The sequence below is a fragment of the Lampetra fluviatilis genome, chromosome 59 (assembly GCF_964198595.1).
Source record: "Lampetra fluviatilis chromosome 59, kcLamFluv1.1, whole genome shotgun sequence".
NCBI classification, from domain to species: domain Eukaryota; kingdom Metazoa; phylum Chordata; class Hyperoartia; order Petromyzontiformes; family Petromyzontidae; genus Lampetra; species Lampetra fluviatilis.
Window position 1 is genome coordinate 6,610,266 of NC_136333.1, and position 25,702 is coordinate 6,635,967.

Below are 25,702 nucleotides of genomic sequence, written 5' to 3' on the forward strand. Positions count from 1 at the left end.
CTGCAGCATGGTGAGAGGGCGAGAGAGCGAGTGGCCGAGTAAGTCGCTGGGTTGTGCAGTGCGGTGGGTAGAACGTGGCCTCAAAGTGCACCTGGCCTGGCACTTAGTGGCGAGTGGCGGGGTGTCCGCCTTTTGGCGTCCTCTGGTCGAGCACCAATTGGGTCGAGGCTCAAAAGAAAGCCGTCCCTTGGTGTGGTCCAATCGGTTTCAAGGACTATGCATATATTATCAGTGTGTTTTTGTTTGCATTTCGACTGCAAGTATTGTGGTTAATGCAGACGTGAATCCTCGTTAAAAGGTTTCAGTTTTGTTTCCAGAAAAAAGTGGCAAAACCCTATTATATTTTGGTACTGGCAAAGGATGTCTAATGATGATGGCGGGGTGTTGTTGTGTTACTGTGACCTGCGGTGTGGTGGGTTGAACACAAATATCGATGAGCTGAAACAGTCGGGTTTGGCAGACCGGTGTAGACCCTTGCGCTCAGGTTTCGGTGATCACACCGAGAGCGTAAGAATCTCGGCGCGATCACGGAATCTTACGCTCTTCATCGGCGAATCGTTGAGCGCGCCTGTTTCGTTCCACCCCTTTCCCACGAGTGGCTTCGCAGGTGCAAGAGATGTTTGAGGCAGACGGTAACGATCGGATGAAGCTGTTGGTCTTGTACAGCGGCATGGACGACGAGAAGGTGCAGATGGCAGCCTCTGGGGCGCTGGCCATGCTAACGACCGAAAACACGAAGCTGTGTGCTAAAGCCACCCAAGTGGTACGTGCCAAGCTTGGCGTCACTGACTCCACTTCCCCATCCTGTCACATGAGGCTTCTCACCAGGTGACGGCTGTGGGTTGGGACTGTGTAGGCGGCAGCGAGGGTCCGTGGATTATCACATAAACGTTGGAAATTTCCTTCGCCAGGTGAAGGCGGTACAGCAGAATTGTGGACTCTGCCTGTTCTGTAAATATGGGGTAGAGTGTTTCCCCCTCGCACGCTCTGCGATGAAGCCAACGGTGGTCTTCCTTTTGAGACATTCGAACGTGCCATAGGAACGTGGAATTTCCACCACCGGCTCAGGGCTGTAAACAGATGAGCACCAATGCCTCAATGCTCGTTTGAGTAGTTCATCACTTGGACTTGTTTTTTACCAATGTCAAAACATTATTGATGTGATCTTAAACAAAAAGGTGAACAAGTAACATACATTTTGCTCGAATAAACTATTTTCATTTTGCTAGGTAAGGCCCACTGAGCTATATAGCTCATTTTCAGGCGCGACCCGGCCACAAATGATAGCGCAACGAAGTTGAAATTTATAGCAGCCAAATAATCTAAACGTGTGTGATGTTCATTTTAAATGTGGAGGGGAAAAAGCCGGAGGACCCGGAGAAAAATCCACGTGACCGCAGGGAGAGACGCACGCATACTCCAAATATACGGCAGGTATCAGGTTCGGGGTGGAACCCACGACCTCCTGCAAACCAGACGAGGTCGTTAACATCTCCTAGCCACCGTGATGATTATGAGAGAGAGGCACGCATACTCCAAATATACGGCAGGTATCAGGTTAGGGGTGGAACCGACGACCTCCTGCAAACCAGGCGAGGTAGTTAACATCTCCTAGCCACCGTGATGATTATGAGAGAGAGAGAGAGACACGCATACTCCAAATATACGGCAGGTATCAGGTTAGGGGTGGAACCCACGACCTCCTGCAAACCAGGCGAGGTCGTTAACATCTAGCCACCGTGATGATTATGAGAGAGAGAGACGCGCATACTCCAAATATACGGCAGGTATCAGGTTAGGGGTGGAACCCACGACCTCCTGCAAACCAGGCGAAGTCATTAACATCTCCTAGCCACCGTGATGATTATGAGAGAGAGAGACGCGCATACTCCAAATATACGGCAGGTATCAGGTTAGGGGTGGAACCCACGACCTCCTGCAAACCAGGCGAAGTCGTTAACATCTCCTAGCCACCGTGGCCTCCCTTAGTAAAAATCAGAGGTGTGGACTCGAGTCATGTGACTTGGACTCGAGTCAGACTCGAGTCATGAATTTGATGACTTGCGACTCGACTTGGACTTGCATAACAATGACTTTGTCCCACCTATGAGATGTGGACTCGAGTCATGTGACTTGGACTCGAGTCAGACTCGAGTCATGAATTTGATGACTTGCGACTCGACTTGGACTTGCATAACAATGACTTTGTCCCACCTCTGGTAAAAATCCAAACCAAAACTTGAACCCCCCAACCTTCCCGACTGCCAGCTGCTCGCACTCCACTGCCGAGACACCCGGCGGGTTGTCGGACGGCGTGCAAGCGTTCTGCTCTTTTATTTTACAACACGCTTTTATTTAACTCACTCTCTCTGTTGTCGTATCCTCAAAAGATCTTGTAACTCAATTTTTACCCACTTCCCAATGTGCTATCGACTGCAAACTTGGAATACTTATGTTATACCGATGCCAATACTATATTCTATCATTAAAAAATCTAAAACACATTTTAAAACATTCTTTTACACGCTTTTGATAAACTCACTCTGTCTGTTGTCGTATCCTCAAATCTTGTAACTCAATCTTAACCCACTTCCCAATGTCGTATCGACTGTAAACTTGGTATACGTATGTCATACCGATGACAATACTATATTCTATCATTAAAAATAAAAAAATATATCTATTTTTCAACAATATTTTGTATATGTTATGTTTCGCCTTGGGTCTAATTGTCCACGCTCAACTCACGTTGGCCGTAAATCACCACGGTGTCTTACTTCATGGCAAGCTTCGCGACCACTTCCTGGAGTTCTGCCATTACTCGTACGGTACATTTCATCAAAGCGTGTTTTTTTAATAAAAGTATTTTTAAATATTACTTTTCCTCTTCTTGGTTCTTTAGATAAAGCCACGTAGAATGGAAATAATAAAATAAAAATAAAACATAATACAATTATTATGCTTTATTTTTAATATTATGTTTTATTTTAAATATTATTAAAAATAAATATTAAAAATAAAACATTATTAAAAATAAAACATAAAATGATTATTTTTTATTATTTTATTATTTCCATTCTACGTGACTTTACCGAAAGAACCAAGAAGATGAATCCCTGCAGTCACGAAAGCTTTAAATCGAAATTACTTTTCCTGTTGCAGACGTCGCAGTGGCTAGAGATCCTGCAGCACCTGGTGATGCACGAGAAGAAGGACCTGCAGGTGCGCGGGCTTGCCGTCACCCTCAACCTGATGAGCGCCGAGAAGGGCATCGCCGAGAAACTGATGGAGAGCGAGATGATGGAAATCCTGTCGTTGATCGCAAAGCAGGAGGGCAGCGATTCGGAGAGCCAGAACGTGATATTGGCTCGCGAGTGTCTGTCCAAGGCTCTCAACTATGGACTCATTAAACCCTTCTCTGATGCTGCTGTGCAGCCTTAAACGGCAGGTGAGGAAGAGGATCCACGCACCGTTCTCAAGTAGGTTTCATTCACCGGACTGCTTAGGTCACGAGTGCTGCGCTGCACGGACAAGCTTTTAGACCAACATTTTACTGGTGGGAACCCCCTGGTTACAATAAAAACTAGTTTAAATAGTTTTAGATTTAATTGTTCACCGCATGACCGTGAAAGCGATATTTTTCATTCTCAGAGCTGTCGTTTAGCCAAGTTAAGCGCAAGACACAATTTCAATGTGATGGTGTTTTTGTGTGTGTGTGTGCAGTAATTGGTGATCGGACAGAGACCATCGCTACACTTGGCACGCTACTTCACTCCTGCCTGGAATGATTTGAACCCAGGATCTTAGTGGTACCAGCTCACCCATTAGACTTTATATTATAACATCTACAAGCAAAGTACAAATATCGTGTGTCTGTTTGGTTCTTAAATTGCAAGCAGTCTGTGCTTGGAAGCATCGTCACCTATAGTAATGGATATTAAGAATGTATTCATAAGTTAATCCGTTGATTGCCTTAATTAAAATGTACACAGTTTTTTGTACTTTTTCAAAGTTGGTTAGCAGCACGCATTCTCAAACAAATGTGCTTTTATTTACGTCAAAGGTTGACCCGGTAAATGGCGTTGCCATACAACTTTCAGTCATTCTGGCTCCAATCGGACCACGTCTGTCAATCTTGCGCTCGTTTTATTTGGGAGTCGAAGTTTGCACACGGATACTTATAAAAACGTTTTACTTAATCATAGACAAGCATATATAGACACTTGTTTTCAGGTTTGGGAGCCCCCACGAAAACTAAGATTGTCTAATTACTGAAACCTCTCACTTTTTAAAGGAATGCACCCAATATTTAACCAACATAAACAGGATTGATATTGCATATTTACAAAATGCAAACACCACATTTGCGCCTAGACTGCTCACAAATATAACGTCATTTTTTTTTTCTCTTCACTTCAGAGGTTGTAGAGTCGGGCACGTTATCTGTGTATCGATCGAAAACGTAAAAATATTTCGTCATCAGTATCACGGCATTTTCAAAAAATATAAAACGGACAGCTCGCTGTTGTGTTTTCGACTTGTACCGATTGTCTCGGGGCACGAAGTCCGACGGTTTACCCCCCCACGGGCTGCGAAACTACTTCGCGGCAGTGGAAGGGAAACTGAATCTTGAACGTCTTTCTCTTGTGGGGACCCCCACCGCCTTCGTGATAATTTCGGTCAATTCCGCGGGAATGTAAGCTTTCAAATGCTCGTTAATTCGTGACGGATACATTCCGGAGATGCCCGTGAACATCACATTTCGCGGATGATGATGATGTTGGCCTACGAAAACCTAATTTTTAATGAATTCCCTTAAATAGGTACATAAATAAGCTGTTAAATACATGACAGTTGTCATAAGACATCTCTTAATCTCATCACTTTATCTAATCACTTTCTCACATCACATTCTCTCATCACATTCTCTCTCGTTTTATCTGATCACTTTATCTCATCACTTTCTATCTCTCGATGCGATCGTGTAGAGTTGCGGATGCGATTCGCGGATCGCCAAAATCGCGGAGAGCAAGTTTGTGAATAACGAGGGAATAATGTGCACATTTACAAACTTGCAATTGAAATGATTGTCAATTACTTCATTGTTTTACGTCAGTTTGTTTTACACCGTTGCGTGTGTTTTTTTTACTTCTAGTTACAACGGTGAAATATTTCCAGTGCTGTACACGTCAGGGGAAGGCTGTGGCCGCCCGCCTTCGTTTGTTCACGCGTTGGTCACCGACGTATTTATTTAACGAATTGCGTTCTCCCATCTGGCGCCGGGTCGTGAAACGAAGGAATTCCGGCTCCCAACCGTCTGAACGACGACGAGCAAAAAGTGTAACATCGCCTCGTGGGTCGGCAAAGGCTTCGAGGAGATGAGATCGCAAGAAACGTGTTCAAGGTCCCTTCGTTCTAGCCACCGCTTTATCCTCAGTAGGTGGCGTCAACTCTCTCTCCTTGCCCCTGCGTAGCGTCCCCGTCCATCGCAATGGCAATCGAAGGAACAAAAAAAATGTTTGAATCCCCAGTGCTGGATCGTGACGGCAGGCGTTCGAATGAAGTTGGCGTTGGTCACCGAGACCGTAAATTCGCTACGCTTGAGAAACCACGCTTTAATCACCATCGACTGTGATCTGGATTCAAACTCGTGGTCTTTAGCTGTGCCCGCTCAGAGGCCTCTGAACATGGCCTTGGCTCAATTAACCCATCTGATAAATCAAAACTCGTGGTCTCTAGCAGTGCCCGCTCAGCAGAGGTCGCAACCGGGTACCGGATACCCGTACCCTACCCGATACCCGGCTACCCGTACCCGGCCGGGTACGGGTACCCGTTTGCGACCCTGGTGCAGCCGGGTACGGGTAGGCCGTGAGTCACTGGTGAGTCACCGTTTGTCACTCATTTCCCAACGTCTTGTCTCTTCTCACAATTCAAGTTCCTAGAATCAACCCACCCGCGCCTGCAACATGGCTTCATCCCAGAGGTCGCAATCAGGTACCCGATACCCGTACCCTACCCGGCCGGTACGGGTACGGCCGGGTACGGGTACGGGTACCCGTTTGCGACCCAGGTGCGGCCGGGTACGGGTAAGGAATCAAAACCCGTTTGCGACCTCTGCTGCTCAGAGGTCTTTGACATGGCTTTGGTTCGCGTAACCCATCTGATGAATCTTTGAGGTGTCTTGACGTTTTAAATTGTCTGCGGTAGCCTCGTGGCTGTTTGCAGGCAGCAGTTGGCACACAATTGATACCATTGATACTCTGACGTATATTCAATGAGTTGTATCAAAAGCATGACGGTAATTGAATCTCGTTTAACCGCACCAACCGATGGGTTTGAGCCAAAACCGATCCGACCCCAGCGGTGGTCTCGCCGAAGTTCGTCACTCACCCTCTGTTATCCGAGCATGGATGATAAGTGTCACCTGTACGTGGTGGAACGTCCATCGTGTTTTCCACATTCTCCTCGGAAGTGTGGATAACGGGAATAAAATGTGCGTCTAATAGGATCTGCCTTCGAGTGGGTAAAATAATATTTACGGTATATTGTCTTGAGGCCGTGTTAGCGACAAAGGCAGCGATGAGTGTCGGTGTATGTTTCTCCACCACTGCCAGTAAGTCAATTATTTTATTTTTTGTATTTTAATTTATATCGCACGTTTGTTAATCAATGCACTCTGTCTGCGCATCGCGGAGCGGACGTTTGAAAAGCATTCCGTTCAGTGCTGTCATGCTGCTTTTTTTTATGTTGAAAGTTTTATTTAATCTCACGCTTAATTCTTCATTGCAAAAACTGTCGCTGTGCATTCACTGGAACATTGTTGCTGTGTTCATTTGCGCATTCCACAAAGGGCACGTGGCCGTTTCTACTTTACAGTCGTATAAATCTATTTCACTCTCCTTGCACAGCTGAGAAATAAATGTTGATGTGATTGGCGTGTGGTCGGCATGTTTTTTTAGTCGGTTATTTCCCAACACTTGCAATGTTGAAGTGTAACGACGGAGTGTGTATACTATTCGGTTCTTTCGGTAAAGTCACGTAGGTAGAAATAAAACAAAATAAATAATTGCGGGTGTAGCGATTATCACCTGAAGACGATGGTTTGTGTTGCTATCGAAACGTCGTGATTTATTTTGTTTTATTTGTACCTACGCGACTTTACCGAAAGAACCAAAGAGTATGGATTCCTGCAGTCACGAAAGCTTCAAATCAAGGAGCATGTATGCTTAGAGCAACTATTGAAGGCAGCTCGGGGTAAAAATGATACACGGGTGTTTTTTGTAAAAATTTCATTTATTTTTGAAAAGAAACATCAATGTGCCTAAAAGAGTAAAATTTTCAATCTTTGCGTCGGATTAAAACTGCGGAAATAAGCATCGTAGCGTTGTGAATTCAAGATTGGAAGAGAACACATTGGTGAGAGAACACATGCAAACTAGAGAGATGTATTTATTTTAAGAAAAGTCTGCGGGCCTAGGCAGAGGATACATTGTTACAAGGAAGTAATGGTTGATGGATGAGACTGATGACAGAATAGCAGCCAAAGAAGGGAGCATGTCCAAGAAGAAGACCACCCTGGAGATGGATGAGACGAGGGAGAGTGATTTGGGGAGGCCTTCATCCAGCAGTGAATACACCACGCCAAACACGAATTAAATATCCAGATAATCCCAATGCAGGACCCTTCGGAAAAAAGTGTGTTCAGTGAGGCTTTCCCTAGGTAAATGAGGGCAGTATTCCTACCTTAAATTAAAGTGTTCCCTTGTTCAAACCGGTGTGTTGTGGCGCTTAGCTCTGTTGGCGCCACGGTGGTGAGATGTTAACTCCTTTGCCTGGTATGCAGGAGGTTGTGGGCTCGATCCCGACCCTTACGCCTGCTGTATATTTGTAGTGTGTGTGTCTCACTTCCCGTGGTCGTGTGGATTTTTCTCCGGGTGCTTCGATTTTTCCCTCCACATTTCGAATCGACATCGCACGTTTAAGACTAATTGGCAGAGGTGGGACAAAGTCATTGTTATGCAAGTCCAAGTCGAGTCGCAAGTCATCAAATTCATGACTCGAGTCTGACTCGAGTCCAAGTCACATGACTCGAGTCCACACCTCTGCTAATTGGCTACTCTAAATTTCCACGTGATCAGCCATTTCGTTGAGCTATCATTTGTGGCCAGGTCACGTCTGAAAAATAGCAACGTCGCTCATTGAGCCTTACCTGGTAAAATAAAAAAAAAAGTTTAGCTTCGTATAGTTTATAGTCTGGTGAAAATTCCACATTCTTATGGCCGGTGCTGGTTTATGCATTAGGCAACCACTATTGATTTTCTACAAGTGGCGCTCGCTTTAATGATCTCATCGGAGGCGTGAAAGACTGAATTGACCCACGACACTGAGATCTGAATTCGCCGATTTGTATTTTATAATTCATAGCATGAAAAGCAATGTGCTTTGGTCTTGCATCAGCTGCAGAAATACCCCAGGGGGGTCTTGCAAGGCGCGCGGTGTTGTTGCTCCGTGCAAAAAAGCCCTTTGGGGAACGCGGTACAAATTGAATGGAGCAGTTGAACACGCAGGCTTTCGCGGCCAATATCATCCATAATAGATTTTTGTTTGGTTAGATTGCGAAAATATAAGTGTCGTTAAACCCGCCACCACCCGACACAGTCAACTAGTAAGGTTTGTCACGGAAATAGAACGTGCCAGTTCGTCATTAGTACAGCACTAAACCGGTGTGTTGGAGTGAAAATCCACAACATTTACAAACTGCATCATGGGACCTCCTTTGCCAGTACCAAAATATGAGAAGAGGTTTTCCCCTTTTTTCTGGCAACAAAACAGATGGAGGCCTTCATCCAGCAGCAGACTGACCGTGGTTAATGACGGCAGACATTTCGATTTAAAGCTTTCGTGACTGCAGGGATTCATCTTCTTGTTTATTTCGGTAAAGTCACGTAGAAGGGAAATAATAAAATAATAAAAATAAAACATACGTTTTGGCCACAACGCAAGCAGCCGTCCTCAGGTGAAGAACAGGTCTGTCGGAAAGACAGTGTCTGGTTTCAGACGTTTCAGACGCTGTCTTTCCGACAGACCTGTTCTTCACCTGAGGACGGCTGCTTGCGTTGTGGCCGAAACGTCATGATAATTATTTTATCATGTTTTATTTTTATTATTTTATTATTTCCCTTCTACGTGACTATACCGAAAGAACCAAGAAGATGGCATACATTTCAATGTTTTTGGCTGCATAACAATCGGCTCACATGGTGCATACCTATGTGATAACGAAGATGTTTAGGTTTCAAATATATGTTTTGCTTTTTCATTGCTAAATGTGCCGTTATTTTTTTTGGTAACCACGGCTGCTAAACACCGGACCAAAGTCCCCGAAAGAAACAGCACGATTGATGGTACAATAGATAAATAGTGTAACACGTTGTTATTGTAGGAGCTTGGAGGGGGGGGGGGAAAGAGACGATGGGAGGAGGCATTTCGAAAGCGAAGCGGTGCACGGGAAGAGAAGTGTTTGTGGCCTGCAGTGTGATGAGCGAGTGGTGGGCGAGTGCGTTGTTGTGACCTCAAGTGTGGTTGAGTGAGTGACTGCGTGGGTGATTGTACCGTTGTGACCTGCAGTGCAATGCCGGATTATCCTAGTAGCATCTGCTACGGGCCCCGCACTTTCCAGGGCCCCGCACTAAATGCTTTCAAGCTATCTATTCCGTCTTCTTGGTTTTTCCGGTAAAGTCACGTAGAAGGGAAGTAATAAAATAATAAAAATAAAGCATAATAAAATATTTATTATTATAAAATAATAAAAATAAAACACAATAAAATATTTATTATGTTTTATTTTTATTATTTTATTACTTCCCTTCTACGTGACTTTACCGAAAAAACCAAGAAGATGAATCCCTGCAGTCACGAAAGCTTTAAATCGAAATCTATCTATTCCGGTTCAGTGATTCTGCACTTGCTCTATGACTATAGTACTATACCGCCTTCAACTTTTATGAACGACTGGGTGTTTGAGGTTAGCGATTTGTCGTATTATCTGGCTATAGAGCAAATGAAAAAATACAATTAATCTTAATTTGGAGCTTTCGTGACTGCAGGAATTACTCTTTGGTTCTATCGGTAAAGTCACGTATAAAGATAAAATAATAAATTAAATAATAGCATACGACGTTTCGATTGCAACACAAGCAATCATCAGGTATAAATGAAATAGCAACAAAAATCTAACCAGAAAACTATAGACAGACATATAAGCAGACAGATATCACAAAGATACATACGTGACTTTACCGAAAGAACCAAAGGGAAAATACAATAACTTTACTATGCAAGTAATTTTTTTCAATTATGTTTTTTTTTACTTCAGTGCCTCTTTATAACCATGTGCTACAGGTCCCGCGCGAGCTTAATCCGGCGCTGCTGCAGCGTGGTGAATGAACACAGTGCGGAAAAGACAAAAGGATCAGAATCTTTATCTTAGACTTGGGGAAATCCGCCGAGCTGTATGGAACTCTTGCTTTACAGATGTCCAGTGAAGTCAAGTCAGTCCTCAACAACATGCCTGGAGGAATGACGACGAGACACGTGGCGTCTTCAGTAGTTGGGGTCAGATATGTTGGTGATACCACGGCCGTGAAGGCTCAATTCCCAACGCGAAAGCTGCTCCACGAATCCACGGTGCGGCCGCACCTTGCGTTGGCATTGCAGCAGGTGCCCCCACGACTTCTGCGAAGAGAAAACCAAAACTCGCTCATCGGCAAGAGTCCCACGCTGAAGCTGAACGTGTCAAACGCTGCGTCGTAAGGACGGTTATGGACGGTGCAATGTTGGTGACGTACGGTAAATTGTTGTGTCCGTAAAATCTGAACGCTAATGTTCAGGAAATTAAAGTTCGATCGCGGTGCCAAGTTGTCAGCTAACACCTCTTGTGGTTTGCACGCTAAGGAGATTGATGGGGGTTTTTTTGTTTTACATAATCTATATTTATACTTTCATACTTTGTTATGCTGTTTCTTTTTCTTCCTCCACAACTGACTGACATGCACTATTTTCTGTGTTAAAAAAACAAAAACATTAGCCTGGTAGATTTTTCATGATTTTTTTTTATATTCTTAAAATGCTGTAGGCAGGTGATAGGGTTGCTTAACAATAGACAGACGAGTTCTCTGATGGGGTATCCAGACAGTAGGCAGACCATGCGCTTACATTTATGTCAGTTTAATGCCCATAATACACCTCGCGACACGCTTCTCTGCACAGTTTCCAGCTTTTATGAAAAAAAATTGGCCATTTTTCGATCCATGTCACGACAAGTAGATTTAACTCGAGGAAAATGACTTAAGGCCCCAACGAAATAGGTTTGCAAAGTCGGGCTCAAGATAAATATGAACAAATAAAAGTGTCATGTAAAGCAAGTTATTACTGGTAGGAACCCACTGGTTCCACCAGCCCACAGGGGATTATTGTGTCCGTCCATCATGCAGGGAGGGGCTGGGTGGGGAGGGGCTGGGTGGGGAGGGTGGGGCTGGGTGGGGTGGGGAGGGTGGGGCTGGGTGGGGAGGGGAGGGTGGGGAGGGGCTGGGTGGGGAGGGGCTGGGTGGGGAGGGGCTGGGTGGGGAGGGGCTGGGTGGGGAGGGTGGGGAGGGGCTGGGTGTGGAGGGTGGGGAGGGGCTGGGTGTGGAGGGTGGGGAGGGGCTGGGTGGGGAGGGTGGGGAGGGGCTGGGTGGAGAGGGGCTGGGTGGGGAGGGTGGCGCTGGGTGAGGGGTGGGAGGGGTGGGGAGGGGCTGGTCACCCCGTGGTGCCCTTATAAAACTCAACGTTTAACCTACTCAAGCCGGCTTGTGCCCGCCCTCACAGTCGGGCATATTTGCGGAATACACCACGCCGCGTTGATCCTGGCCATTGACCGAGCAACCTAACGTTCCTACCAGCTCCCTCCGCAGGAATGTGTTTAAACGAAATAAAACATTTGTCGGAGGGGGCCACAATTGGAAGATCCGACGGAGTGCGTATACCTGGCCTAATTACTCTCACCGTAATCCAAATGATTCAATAAAGAAATGAATGAGCGAGAGCACGGTGGGAGGGATTTTGGAAAACTCAACTTAATTCCTACGACAACGGTGATTAAATCCATAGGACACCCACAGTTGACTTCCCCACAAAGTGGTACTATTTTATCGACCCTGGAAATATGATGGGCTGAATAGATTCCCCCCCCCCCCCAAATGGAATTTAATAAACTGGCAAACCTTCCAAATGTGAGGCCTGTTATCTAACCACTGTGCCACCTGGCTAGACACATCGCTAGATGCAACTTCCGGGGCAATTCTATCTTTGATAAAGAGGCTCTTGCAATCGATTGCTTGTGTTGCGATCGAAACGTCATGATATTATTATTTTGATGATTGTTTTCTATCTACGTGGCTTTACCGAAAGACCCAAGGAATATGAATTCCTGCAGTCACGAAAGCTTGAAGTCATGAAAAATATTCCTTTCTCGCTAATATCCGATGAGTGCGAGCTACTAACGTACCGACATCGACGGACAAATATACGGCACGTGGGCCGTTTTGAAAGTGGGTAGGCCCGCTTGTGGCCGCGGGCCTCGTGACGTGAGGCGGTGGGCCAACGTTTGTAGGATAGCAAACACGCATCTCGTCGCCTTGTCTCGCGTGTTTTACCTGCAGGTCCCACTTGAAGCGATGCATGAGGTACGCGATGGCCACCGTGCAACCACGGCTTATGGCCGATTGGGAGAACACCAGCGCCGGTCTTTTCAACTCGAGGGCTTCATCTGGAAGAAGAAGAAAAAAAACAATTATAATCTAAACAAAATTATTATTATTTTTTTTACCAGGTAAGGCTCACTGAGCTAATTTAGCTATTTTTTTTCAGAAGCTAGGCCACAAAGGATAGATCAACGAAGTGGATTTATCATGACGTGGAAATGTATGGAAGCCAAATGCTCCAAACGCGTGTGAATTCAAAATGTGGAGGTGAAAAACTGGAGAACCTGGAGAAAAATCCACGGGACCAAGGGGAGAGAGACACGCAAGCTCTATATAAGCAGGCTTCATGGTCTGGATCGAACCCACGACCTTCTGCATACCAGGCGAGGGAGTTAACAGCCCTTTGTCAACCCACTGCTGCATGTGCCGTTTGACCGGACATCACCACACTGAAATTTCGATTTAAAGCTTTCGTTACTGTAGGGATTCATATTCTTGGTTCTTTCGGTAAAGTCACGTAGAAGGGAAATAATCAAATTTATAAAAATAAAACAATAACATTCTCACGACGTTTTGATTGCAACACAAGCAATCATCCTCAGAAGTGAAAATCCAAAGCAAGAAATTGTATTTTTATTATTTTATTATTTCCCTTCTACGTGACTTTACCGCAAGAACCAAGAATATCACCACACTGGTCAAACACGTGGGAGCATAGCAGTACAGTACAATGGATTACACTGGTCAACACACTTTTTCTGGCATAAGGTATTCCAACGGTCTTAAGGTAATTTTACGGTGCTGATTCCAAATCTGGCATCAGTTTTTGTCTATCACATCAGGTTTTTGAGATATCAAATATTGCATTTTCAATAAAGACTGCGGAAGAAAAATATTAAATAAATGTGGATATCTACATAAAATGATATTATAAACACACTACCCTAAAAATACAGCACCATATTTTAACACTAAAGCAGTCACTGACTCGCAACAACTTGCAATCATAAGTGACAGAGTTAATTTCGGGTAAAATCAATGAAAATGGGGTATGCCGATAGCATAAAAATTAGATGTGATAGAGCAAATCTGAGATGAGATTTGGAATCAGCACCCTGAAATTAGTCTAAAACAGCTGCAAAAGTCCAGGCCAGAAAAAAATGCTTTTTCTTGCTGTGTTTTTCACACCTGATGACGATTGCTTGTGTTGCAGTCGAAACGTCACGAGAATTTTATTTTTCATATTTTTATTATTTTATTGTTTCCCTTCTACGTGACTTTACCGAAAGAACCAAGAATATAATAACAAACAATACATCAACCCAGCTTAAATATATGCTCCAAGCATGGTGCTGTTTCATTCAGACGCTGTCGCCTCGACAGACCTGGTTTTCACCTGAGGACGCCTGCTTGCGTTGTGGCCGAAACGTCGTGAGAATTATTTTATTATGTTTTATTTTTATTATTTTATTACTTCCCTTCTATGTGACTTTACCGAAAGAACCAAGAAGAAAAATACATCAACACGATAGTACTGCCCTGTACAGGAAAGGTACAAATAACTTAAAAAATATATACAATTAAAAACTAAAATGTTTTTTTTAATCTTACCAGATAAGGGCCCCAACTGAGCTATTAGCTTCTTGTTCAGAAGCGACCTGGCCCCAAATTATCACTCAACCAAAGTGGCTTATCGCGTGGAAATTAATAGCAGCAAAAACAATCTAAATAATCTCAACGCATGTTTCCGAATGTCGAGGGGAAAAACCGGACGAACCAGCCAAAAAAAAGATCCACAAACGAAATCTTACGTCTATTTACGGTGACGCAGGCGTGAAAATGGTCTCGCATGTGACGTACCTATGAACTGGCATATGTTGTGAAAGTGGGAGAACAGGTCAGCATCTTGGTCTTCAGCCACGGGGATACTCAGTAGTGCAGCGTCACTGGTGTCACAACTGCCACGACAAATGATGGAACCGTTAAATACGTTAAACCCATCCACCTCGAACCAAATCGCATGGAATGCAACACCACCACGTCAGATCTCAGACAGCCGAGTGGGAATGAGCATGGATCGTGATTGCATGGGTCACTGCCAGAGGTCGCAACCGGGTACCCGATACCCGTACCCTACCCGATACCTGGCTACCCGTACCTGGCCGGGTACGGGTACCCGTTTGCGACCCTGGTGCGGCCGGGTACGGGTAGACCGTGAGTCACTGGTGAGTAACTGTTTGTCACTCATTTCCCAACGTCTTGTCTCTTCTCACAATTCAAGTTCCTAGAATCAACCCACCCGCGCCTGCAACATGGCTTCATCCCAGAGGTCGCAATCAGGTACCCGATACCAGTACCCTACCCGTACTCGGCCGGGTACGGGTAGGGTACGGGTACGGGTACCCGTTTGCGACCCTGGTGCGGCCGGGTACGGGTACGGGTAAGGAATCAAAACCCGTTTGCGACCTCTGGTCACCGCCAATGGCGCAGCCAGGATTTTCAGGTAGAGGGGGCAAACCCTCCAGCAATGAACAATGATAGAGGAGTTGCTAGTAAGTGAGGACTTGTCCCTTGCTTTTTATTCGACGCGTGTGCGGCGATGGCGCAGCCATCGATTGAGGGTCGAATTCGAACCGCGTGGTGTGATCGGCATCGCGCTCGCTGAAGGTGTTGATGCCTTCAGGGAAGTCGTGAACTGTTTATGCAACTGCGCACAATTCTATGAGTCACTTATAACCGTTTTGCCGTTACTTATTGGCACGTAATAATATGCTACACAGTGGCAGTGGGGGGGTCGCAAAATGCCGATTTATTACTAATAAACCCCAATGATCCGATCGAAATTAGGGATTTCGATCGGATCATTGGGGGAGCACGTGCCACCCCCCCCCCCCCACTGCCATGGATAACAGGGTGTGGTGTGGTATGTAAAAGGAGAGAGCTGCAAAATGTACTATTGTAATGTACTTCTATGATCCCACGTGTATCCTCCCCACCTTCACCGACCCGCACTGGTCGGCGTGAAGCATTGTCAAATAACCACTTACGATCGGGACAGCGCACAGAGGCCTTCATCCAGCAGTGGATTGACAAAAGGGCTGTGCATTGTACACAATAACAGTAGAGCTGTATGTGCGCTGGATAAAGGCCACCTTGCAGCGTTCCGACATCGCAATTTAGATTTTTTCCCCTTGGCCGCCACACTTTGCGTCCGCACCGAAATCCATTCCATTGCGATGACGCAGCCCAGCGGCAGTGCCATCGCAAAAGCTTTGTGCGCCCTGAATCATCAGCCAGCCTTGGTCATTACCGCCACGGGTGCATTAACCACGCCAGTACGCGCGGAGGGGTGGCGAGAATAAATGTCCGTTTCAGGCGCCTCTTTTATATCGTAATTTTCTTTATGAAAGCCGTGTTTTGGTTATATTTCTCTCTCTCCCATTGTCATCCCTTCCCCCTTTACTTAATAAAGCCACCCTTTCGGCAGAACCCCCCCCCCCCCCACATGGTGTGGGGCAGGGAGCCCGTTGCCCATCTTTCTATCCCCTGCTTTTCATAACCGCCCCGGCCCACGCTGACGGTGTGTGTATGTGCGCGTCACGATGCGATGTCACGGGGCCTGCACATTTCCACAATAAAAACAAAGATGACACAAAAAAAAGACATGCCAATGCGTGACGTCTTTCTGCAACAGGTGATGTTAAGGATCTCCCGACGTCGGTTTGGTGTCCTTCCCCCCCTTCCTATGATTACATTGCTTATGGCTTTATTTTGGTGATTTCGAAAAGTTTTTTGGTTTGGCCATGTTTGTTTGTTGTAGTACGGAGTTAGAATGATGGCTTTATCTAAGTTGTCTTGTGGTTGTTATTGTTGTTGTTTGACTTGCAACCCACTGGGATTTTTGCACGGCGTTGGTGTACGGTGCTTTTTTTCTGGAAGACTTTGCAGTTTTTTCCTGGATTTTTCTGTTTGCGCATAGTCACTTTAACATGTTTTCTTGTTCATGTTTTTATTTTTTGTTTGTTGCGGTTGCACCCGATTCAAGAGCCAAATGGCTCACAGGGCTACACCAAATAAATTAAACTGAAAAATGAAATGAAAACTGATTAGCGTGGTTGGCTACGTACGGTGCGAAACAAGTTCAGCGCACATACGCGCAGGCCATTGTGTGGTCGTGTCTTGGTCGAAATTTGAAAAAGTTACACCCTAATCGGGATTAGACATAGCAAGCAGAATTGCTGGCAGACAATATCCGTCTATGAAACAAAGTGCCAGCTCCTAGTGATGGCCCTGCGCAATAAGAATGGCACAAATAGCAACGTGTACTAAATTGTTATTGTTATTATAAATTGTGATCCATTGGCAGACCACGGACCTGCTATTATACTCACATTAATCCCTGCTGCTCCGTAATGGCAACATAGGCTTGGAGCTTGAGCGCCTTTTTAACACGGGCACAGCTGGCCTGGCAAGCATCTCCCAGATAGAGGCATCCGGCTATTAACTCCACTGGGTACACGAATAATGAGTCCAGCTCCTGTTGGAACATTCACAGCACAACAACTTTAGTAGAGCAGTGAACAACCAATACAAGTATTTACCACACATAAAACACATCAAAACAATTTCATATGCTCCTTGATTTCAATTTCACCAGGCACCGCATTGCAAAGAGAATATGAGCGTGAGTAATAAAATAATAAAAATAAAACATAATAAAATCATTCTGACGACGTTTCGGCCACAACGCAAGCAGCCGTCCTCAGGTGAAAACCAGGTCTGTCGAGGCGACAGCGTCTGAAGACGGCTGCTTGCGTTGTGGCCAAAACGTCGTGAGAATTATTATATGATGTTTTATTTTTATTATTTTATTACTTCCCTTCTACGTGACTTTACCGAAAGAACCAAGAAGATGAATCCCTGCAGTCACGAAAGCTTTAAATCGAAATTCAACGGGACAGACTTGAAACATAGAGGCATGGCAGTGAACCAAATTGTTCCCATCCCCTAAACCTCGGGGCACTAAACCTCGGGGGAATCTTGTCCATGGCGTTTCTGTGCCCCCTCGCTTTTGCTAGGGCTCATCCTCTGTACCGGGCTCATGTTGAATGACAATGCAGAAAAACAACACAGGGACTGATATCCAAATGCAACCCTGCATTTGCCTGCTTCGCACAATTTAATTTAGTTACTCTTTGGTTCTTTCGGTAAAGTCACGTAAAAGATAAAGTAATAAATTATAATACAATATTTTATCTTCATAATAAATTATTTTATCTTTATACGTGACTTTACCGAAAGAACCAAAGAGTAATTCCTGCAGTCACGAAAGCTCCAAATTAAGATTAATTTAGTTAGTTTTAACTGCTCGCGGACGGTGCTTCATTGGTCTGCATTTGATCAATACATCGGCAGTTAGAAATCATATATTTGTAAACGTGAAAATCTTATCGGGTGATGGAGGGGTTAATGACGAGGATGTTGGCATAAAGCTACCACCACGTAGCCTAACCCAAAAACAAATGAGGAGCATTTGAATCAGAATCAGAATCTTTATTTTGGACTTAGAAATCCGATGAGCTATAAAGCTTTTTTTCACAGATGTCCGGTCTGGACGGGTTGGCAGGTTACAACGGCAAACAATACAAAAACACGACATGAGTGCAAAATAGAGGAAATTAAAAGTGCTGTGATTCTGGCTACTGGGTCACTCTTGCTCACGAGGCTATCCTGGTCTCTTTTTGAATCCTTACCCGGTTAAACACAATAAGCTTGACTTGACAGTAGCCGGATTGTCTGCTGTTACCTGTGGGGTGTAGATGATCTTTTGGGAGCGCAGGAATGGATACAGTGCAGTGAAACGCTCGTATCCGCCGCTGAGAACGTACACCACGTTCTTACGGCTCTGCTCCAGGATTCTAGCGCAAGTCACTCCCGGGCCTGCGTATCACGGACACAGATGTGCAGCCGTTGAACTTACAGATAAACACATTCCTGCGGAGGGAGCTGGTAGGAACGTTGGGTTGCTCGGTCAATGGCCAGGGTCAACGGCGGCGTGGTGTATTCCGCAAATATCCCCGACTGTGAAGGCGGGCGCAAGCCGGCGTGAGTAGGTTAAACGTTGAGTTTTATAAGGGCACCACGGGGTGACCAGCCCCTCCCCACCCAGCCCCACCCCTCCCACCTCCCACCCAGCCCCACCCTCCCCACCCAGCTCCTCCCCACCCAGCCCCACCCAGCCCCTCCCCACCCTCAAGAATATGAATCCCTGCAGTCACGAAAGCTTTAAATCAAAAATAATTGTTTTATCATTGATTTATTTTGCCGTGACTTGTTGCGTTTGTTGGAGAAGCGGCGGTGTTGTTGTTGTTGTTTTTGTTGACGAGACCCGATTTAAGAGCTTATTGGCTCACGGGATACTTCAAGAAAATTGAACTGAACCCCGACGACCTGCTTGGTCCAGCAGTGGATTAACACAGAGGCTGTACGTGTACCTTGTGCCCCGTTGCCAAAACTTGACTCTTAATCGTGCATTGTAACACTCACACGAGAACAAGAACACCTGCTCCAATTGGGGAGCGGAGGAAACGCGAACGAGACGGCACTTGCCAAAGTAACACCAGAATATACGAACACCGCGAATACCTCCGATGGGCATGGTTGGCTAACGTACGGGTGCGAAAGAAGATCGACTATTGTACAACTCGGGCCTTCGCCTACGTTTGATCACAAAAGACTCACCTTCTTCATCAAGGTGTTGCGATTTATTGTCATATACGACGCACCACTCCTTGCACTCCAGCTCGTTTTCATAAAGCAGCGTGAAGACACCGCGCGGGTCCTGCAAGAGAATGGACATTCCTGATTCACAACGACCCAACGATTCAGTCCCCATTGAGGAGAATGAGGTCTCACGAAGACTTTCATTGTTGAATTGACCGATTGAAAATTGGACACGTTGGTCAAAGGGGTCGCCCAATTCTTGGAGACGCATGCCAGTGGGTGGGCCGCGGTGGTGAGATGTTAACTTCCTCGCCTGGTCTGCAGGAGGTCGTGGGTTCGATTCCGACCCTGACGCCTGCTGCTGTATATTTGGAGTTTTTGTGTCTCTCTCTCTCATCATCACGGTGGCTAGGAGATGTTAACTACCTTGCCTGGTCTACAGGAGGTCGTGGGTTCGATTCCGACCCTAACGCCTGCTGCTATATATTTGGAGTCTGCGTGTCTCTCTCATCATCATCACAGTGGCTAGGACATGCTAACTACCTCGCCTGGTCTGCAGGAGGTCGTGGGTTCGATCCCGACCCTGACGCCTGCTGTATATTTGAAAATGTGCATGTTCTCCCCGTGACGGCGTGGAATTTTCTCCGGGTCATCTGGTTTTTCCCTCCACATTTAGAATCAACATCACGTGTCTTAGAGTGTTTGCCTGCTATGAATTTCGTTGGACTATCATTTGTGGCCAGGTCGCTTTTGACAAAGAGCTATATACCTAGTGAAACAAAGTAGAAAGTTCTAGTAGTATAGAGCAACACTATCTACACGTGTAAGGGGACACTGAGAGATGAACCCTATGAACTCTACAAATGTATACTCACAGGGTTCTAGCGCCTTTAGAGTTCAAATAGCGCACTCGAATCTCATTGGCGAGGAGCTATCACCATTAAAATCTGATTGGCCATTAGGGTGAATTAACAAAAGCACAAGGGTGGAAACCAAATGCAAATGAGGGGAGGGGGGGGTAAGACGGTCAGGAGAAAAGAAGGTGATTGGTGGAGAGGCAGGGAAAGTTCCAGAAAGGACGTGGAATGGAGATAAAAGGAGCGGAGGGAATGGGTTTGGGGCTCTGCTTGAACTAAGTGATTCCCTGACGTGTTACAGACACGCCTCTACTTACGAACATTCGACTTACGAACTGTCAGAGATTCAAATAAACCTGCCCGTATGTCATGTAGATGCCACATGAAGGACCAGTGGCATCTACAACTGCATAACATGAAACACCAGGAGATTATACAACTTTCAAAGCCATTCCCCGTGTTTAGTGTACATGCCGTACAACGCGTTTGAAATCGACAGGGGTAAAGTTGGACTTACGAACAAATCGACTTACGAACAGACCCCTGGAGACTAACTCGTCCGTAAGTAGAGGAGTTCCTGTATTACAAAGTCCAAGTTCAAGACTTACCCGTGCTGCGATTCCTTTACACGTGTACTGAATTTACCAATACCAGTCAGCAAAATGCAAACTATTTTTTCCCAGACCGTTCCCAGTTGGCTTCCATACTACTAATTCAATACTTCGAATGGTAAGCTCGTGTCAGAAAGCATTAACATAATCCATGCGTTTGCATTTTATTTTACTTTTGAATTTTAAAAAGCTCTGTCCTTTCACAGTTCCCCGAAACAGAAATCACATAGATTCGTGATTTTCACAAATAAATAAATATCACACCAACAATTATATTAAATGCTATACTTACAAACTCACGTCATGCAATTTTGCAAAACACTACAATTAGGGCACATAAATGTAGCGTGAGGTACCTTTTGAGCGTGTCGTGCTGTGATTATATGACTTTCTTCATATGCAGATGGTGTCCGTGCATCTGGCCACCATACAAATACAAAAAAATATCTCTTTGTTAGCCGCATAGGCAGTCCCGGAAAGTGCTGTTCGCGAGCACTTATTAAAACCAACAAAGCACACACACACACGTGTGTGCGTAGAGGTGGTGTAGTGATTCTAGATTTGAAGTTTTAGTGACTGCAAGGATTCATACTCTTTGGTTTTTTCGGTAAAGTCAAGTAGGTAAAACATTTATAGAAATTAAACCATGACGTTTCGGTCGCAACACAAGCATCCTTCTTCAGGTGGGGATAGATAACTTAGCGAAAGCACAACGCTTAAGTGGTTAAAGCACACCGCTTGCTGAAAGCACACCGCTTAAGTGTGTGGTGTAGTGGTTGGTGTAGTGGTTGGTGTAGAGGTTAGCAGAGGTGTGGACTCGAGTCATGTGACTTGGACTCGAGTCAGACTCGAGTCATGAATTTGATGACTTGCGACTCGACTTGGACTTGCATAACAATGACTTTGTCCCACCTATGAGATGTGGACTCGAGTCATGTGACTTGGACTCGAGTCAGACTCGAGTCATGAATTTGATGACTTGCGACTCGACTTGGACTTGCATAACAATGACTTTGTCCCACCTCTGGAGGTTAGTGCGCTGCGCTACGAACCTGGTGACCCGGGTTCGATTCCTGCTGCTCACGGCAAACACCAGTGACGATTATCTGAACCGGTCCTGGGCCTACCCTAAGGACCTGATGCGTTGTGTAAACATCGCCACTGGGGAGACAAAGGCGGTCGGGCGTGGTGTTGGCCACCCATCCCCTCGTATTCTCTGCCGGCCTTCATAGGTGCTCGCAAACAGCACTTGCCCCAACAGTCTGTTAAGGCTATACGGGGGATCTTTGTCTTGTATGCAGCGCGGTCGACCTAAGCGTGGAAGCACAAGCAAGGGCCTGGATACCACGTGTGGTGACTTGACCATACTTCCACCGTAACTGATTGGTTAGAGGTGGGGAAGCGTGGACGCTGGGAGCGTAGAACTACAGTACAACAATGGATTTTGCTGTGCTTGTCCCTCTGCTGACAACATAACAGGCCTGTGTTATGCACAGTGGTCAACCCTTCCGTGCATTATTCATGCACCATATATTTGTTTTCAAATCTTATATCGTTTGTTGGGAAGTGGTAGTCCGAGACACTTGCAATAATAGCCCATGAAAATGCGAGGCTAAATGTCAAATTCCGCTGCAGATAGATGTAACGTGGCCTATTTATATCGATTTTTTCACACAGCATTGATATACGGTTCTTTTCCTGGAAGACTTTGCTGTTTTTTCCTGGATGTTTCTGTTTGTGCGTAGTCACTAAGATGTTTCTTGTTCATGTTTTGTTTAAATTTCAAGGCGCCCTTCCCCCCCTTCCAACCCAGCTTTAATATACGCTCCAAGCATGGTGCTGTTTCATTCAGACGCTGTCTCCCCGACAGACCTGGTCTTCACCTGAGGACGGCTGCTTGCGTTGTGGCCGAAACGTCGTGAGAATTATTTTATTATGTTTTATTATTTTATTATTTCCATTCTACGTGAGTTTACCGAAAGAACCAAGAACATGTTTTGTTTGTTGCGGTTGCACCCGATTCAAGAGCCGAATGGCTCACAGGGCTATACCTAATACATTAAACTGAAACTGAACGTCCCAAAAATAAATACAAAACTCAGTTAAGAGGTATTTTAGGCATGACGACACAATAAGATGGAATGATATTGGCCCGCGCTTCATACGTCATGTTCTTATGAAAATACATTTCACAAGCCAAGACGCTAATTGCCAATCGTGATAGCGAATGTTCACGGAAAGTAACGGTGCAGGATATTCCAGCTGAAATTCCAAACCTAATAATGTTGAATTATTACCATTGTTATTACCATCTCTTGGTTAAAATGCTGAGCTGTGTGTTTTTCTGTTGGCCACGCCAATTATTCTTCAAAGTCTGTTAGATTTATGTACATGTTGTTTTTGTTTCTGTATTATCACTTTTTTTTTTACGACGTTTGAATTTTTTTATATTTTTTTGCTGCTTGATTTTTAGAATGACAATATTAAATGTGAGTAAAATTACAGCCCGCTTGTCAATCCGCTGCTGTATGAAGGCTTCTGCCACTCTGTGCAGGCATTGACCATACTTCACCATGCTGGTTACTGTCGTTTGGTGAAGGCAGGCCGCATAACCGTGGGGCACAGTACAGACAAACAAATTATTTTACTGCAAAACAACTTTATGCCGACCATTAATTTACTTTACATCATCCTTACGAGAGTTACGGAGACCCTTCCTCTAGGCAGACAGACAGAGCTAACCTTAGTTGGGTGGTTCTTAACATTTTACTGCAGCCTTGCACCGCTTTGGTTCTGAATCGTTTAAAAAAGAGTACAATGTGAAAAATTACATAGGGTTCGATGGAAAGAAAGCAGTTTGTGCCCGTGGCTGATTTGTGTTTTGGATGATTTACCTCCGAAAAAAATGTGGCCATGTCTCGCACCCCCAGAAAGGGAATCTCACACGACCTCCTGTATACCAGGCGAGGTAGTTAACATCTCCTAGCCACCGTGATGATGATGAGAGAGAGACACGCAAACTCCAAATATACAGCAGCAGGCGGCAGGGTTGGGATCGACCCCACGACCTCCTGTAGACCAGGCGAGGTAGTTGACAGCAGCAACAACAACAACAGCAGCAACAACAACAGCAGCAACAATAACAGCAACAACAACAGCAGCAGCAACAACAAAAACAGCAGCAACAACAACACCAGCAACAACAACAACACCAGCAACAACAACAGCAGCAGAAACAACAACAACAGAAGCAACAACACCAGCAGCAACAACAACACCAACAACAGCAACAACAACAACAGCAGTAACAACAGCAACAATAACAACACCAGCAGCAACAACACCAACAACAGCAGTAACAAAAAACACCAACAACACCAGCAACAACAACAGCAACAATAACACCAACAACAACAGCAGCAACAACACCAACAACAGCAACAACAACACCAGCACCAACAACAGCAACAACAGCACCAACAACACCAACAACAGCAGCAACACCAGCAACAACAACACCAACAGCAACAACAACAACAGCAACAACAACACCAACAGCAGTAACAACAGCAGCAACAACAGCAGCAACACCAGCACCAACAACAGCAACAACAACACCAACAGCAGCAACACCAGCAACAACAACAGCAGCAACAACAGCAACAACACCAACAGCAGCAACACCAGCAACACCAACAGCACCAACAACAGCAACAACAACAGCAGCAACACCAGCAACAACAACAGCAGCAACAACAGCAACAACAGCACCAACAACAGCAGCAACAACAGCAGCAACACCAGCAACAACAACACCAACAACAACAGCAACAACACCAACAACGACGTTGATTCTGGGCCCGACTTACCGACCAGCAGGATGTGATGAGCGTCGCTCAGACACGCGCGTTGCGGCGACTTTTGATTGAGCAAATTGTACAATCGCGTCGGCTCCATCAACGCTAACGAGGCCATTGTGACGACGACGACGATGTTGTTGTTGTTGTTGTGGTGTGTGTTGTTGTTTATCTTTAGTAGTTGTTGATGTTTTAAAAGTCGGCAACAGGCAAAAGCCGAGGCCTAAGCAGGCGACCCCAAGCCGAGGTTGCTAGGAGACGCCACGGGGCCTGGGGGGCGTTGCCAACCCAGAGGTTATTTACCTCTGGGTTGACCCCCCCCCCTCGTCACATGACGTCACCAAAAGTCAGCCCCCCCCTCAAATATGACGTCACAAAGCACTGCCCCCCCCCCCCAAAAAAAATATATTAAACATGCTTCAAATCGCTTTAAACTATTGTCGTTGTAGTGCGTATTTAATGTGGCGCTGCACTCTGATGTTGTAGGAGAAAACATTTATTTAAAAGTCTATTTAATTAAGTAGAACGTGTTGTCTATATTTATTTAAAGTTGCGCATTTTTACGTGACGTCACATATCTCAAACACCCCCCCCCTCGTCCCCCCCCCTCCCCTAGGTGCGTGACGTCATTTATGGACGGCCCCATAGATGTGTACTACGAAAGTGTTTGCTACCTTAGAGGTGGAACCAATATCGGCTGTGGACATCTGTGAAAACTACTGGGCATCTGTGAAAAAAGAGCTTTATAGTTAATCGGATTCCTCCAGTATGAATACATATTCATAATAAACGTTTTTGGGTCAGATCGCGTTATTTATAAATGTGTCGTAACCCTCCACCACCCGACACGACCAATCAGTAAAAAAAGTGTCACGTTGACAAAAGACAAATAGTTCACTAAATATCGATTTAAA

General features: G+C 45.3%; 2 protein-coding genes across 5 annotated transcripts in view; one reads left to right on the forward strand and one right to left on the reverse strand.

Moving 5' to 3' along the window:
* LOC144950847 (protein unc-45 homolog B-like) overlaps positions 1-6,914 on the forward strand; it is a 42,881-nt gene extending 35,967 nt beyond the window's left edge. For all 4 annotated transcript variants that reach the window (XM_078880978.1, XM_078880981.1, XM_078880979.1 and 1 more), the window contains exons 19-21: positions 608-763; positions 3,163-3,448; positions 3,724-6,914. In XM_078880978.1, coding sequence (XP_078737104.1) covers positions 608-763; positions 3,163-3,441 — 435 coding nt within the window. In that variant the 3' untranslated portion in view covers positions 3,442-3,448; positions 3,724-6,914. The remainder of the gene's footprint in view (positions 1-607; positions 764-3,162; positions 3,449-3,723) is intronic.
* Positions 6,915-10,468: 3,554 nt separating this feature from the next.
* Positions 10,469-25,040, reverse strand: STYXL1 (serine/threonine/tyrosine interacting like 1). Its single transcript, XM_078880784.1, has 8 exons — positions 24,801-25,040; positions 21,288-21,349; positions 19,482-19,581; positions 18,547-18,680; positions 17,132-17,277; positions 14,601-14,698; positions 12,693-12,805; positions 10,469-10,734 (listed from the first exon to the last, which is right to left on the reverse strand). The coding sequence occupies exons 1-8, from the start codon at positions 24,904-24,906 to the stop codon at positions 10,603-10,605; spliced, it is 891 nt and encodes a 296-aa protein (XP_078736910.1). The 5' UTR covers positions 24,907-25,040; the 3' UTR covers positions 10,469-10,602.
* Between the last annotated feature and the right edge of the window lie 662 nt (positions 25,041-25,702).

Coding starts and splice junctions, on each gene's coding strand:
- STYXL1 (XM_078880784.1), bottom strand. CDS start 24,906: ATGGCCTCGTTAGCGTTGATGGAGCCGACGCGATTGTACAATTTGCTC. Junction 17,278..18,546: donor AGATCATCTACACCCCACAG/GTAACAGCAGAC, acceptor ATGTTCCAACAG/GAGCTGGACTCATTATTCGT. Junction 12,806..14,600: donor CAACATATGCCAGTTCATAG/GTACGTCACATG, acceptor TTCTTCTTCCAG/ATGAAGCCCTCGAGTTGAAA.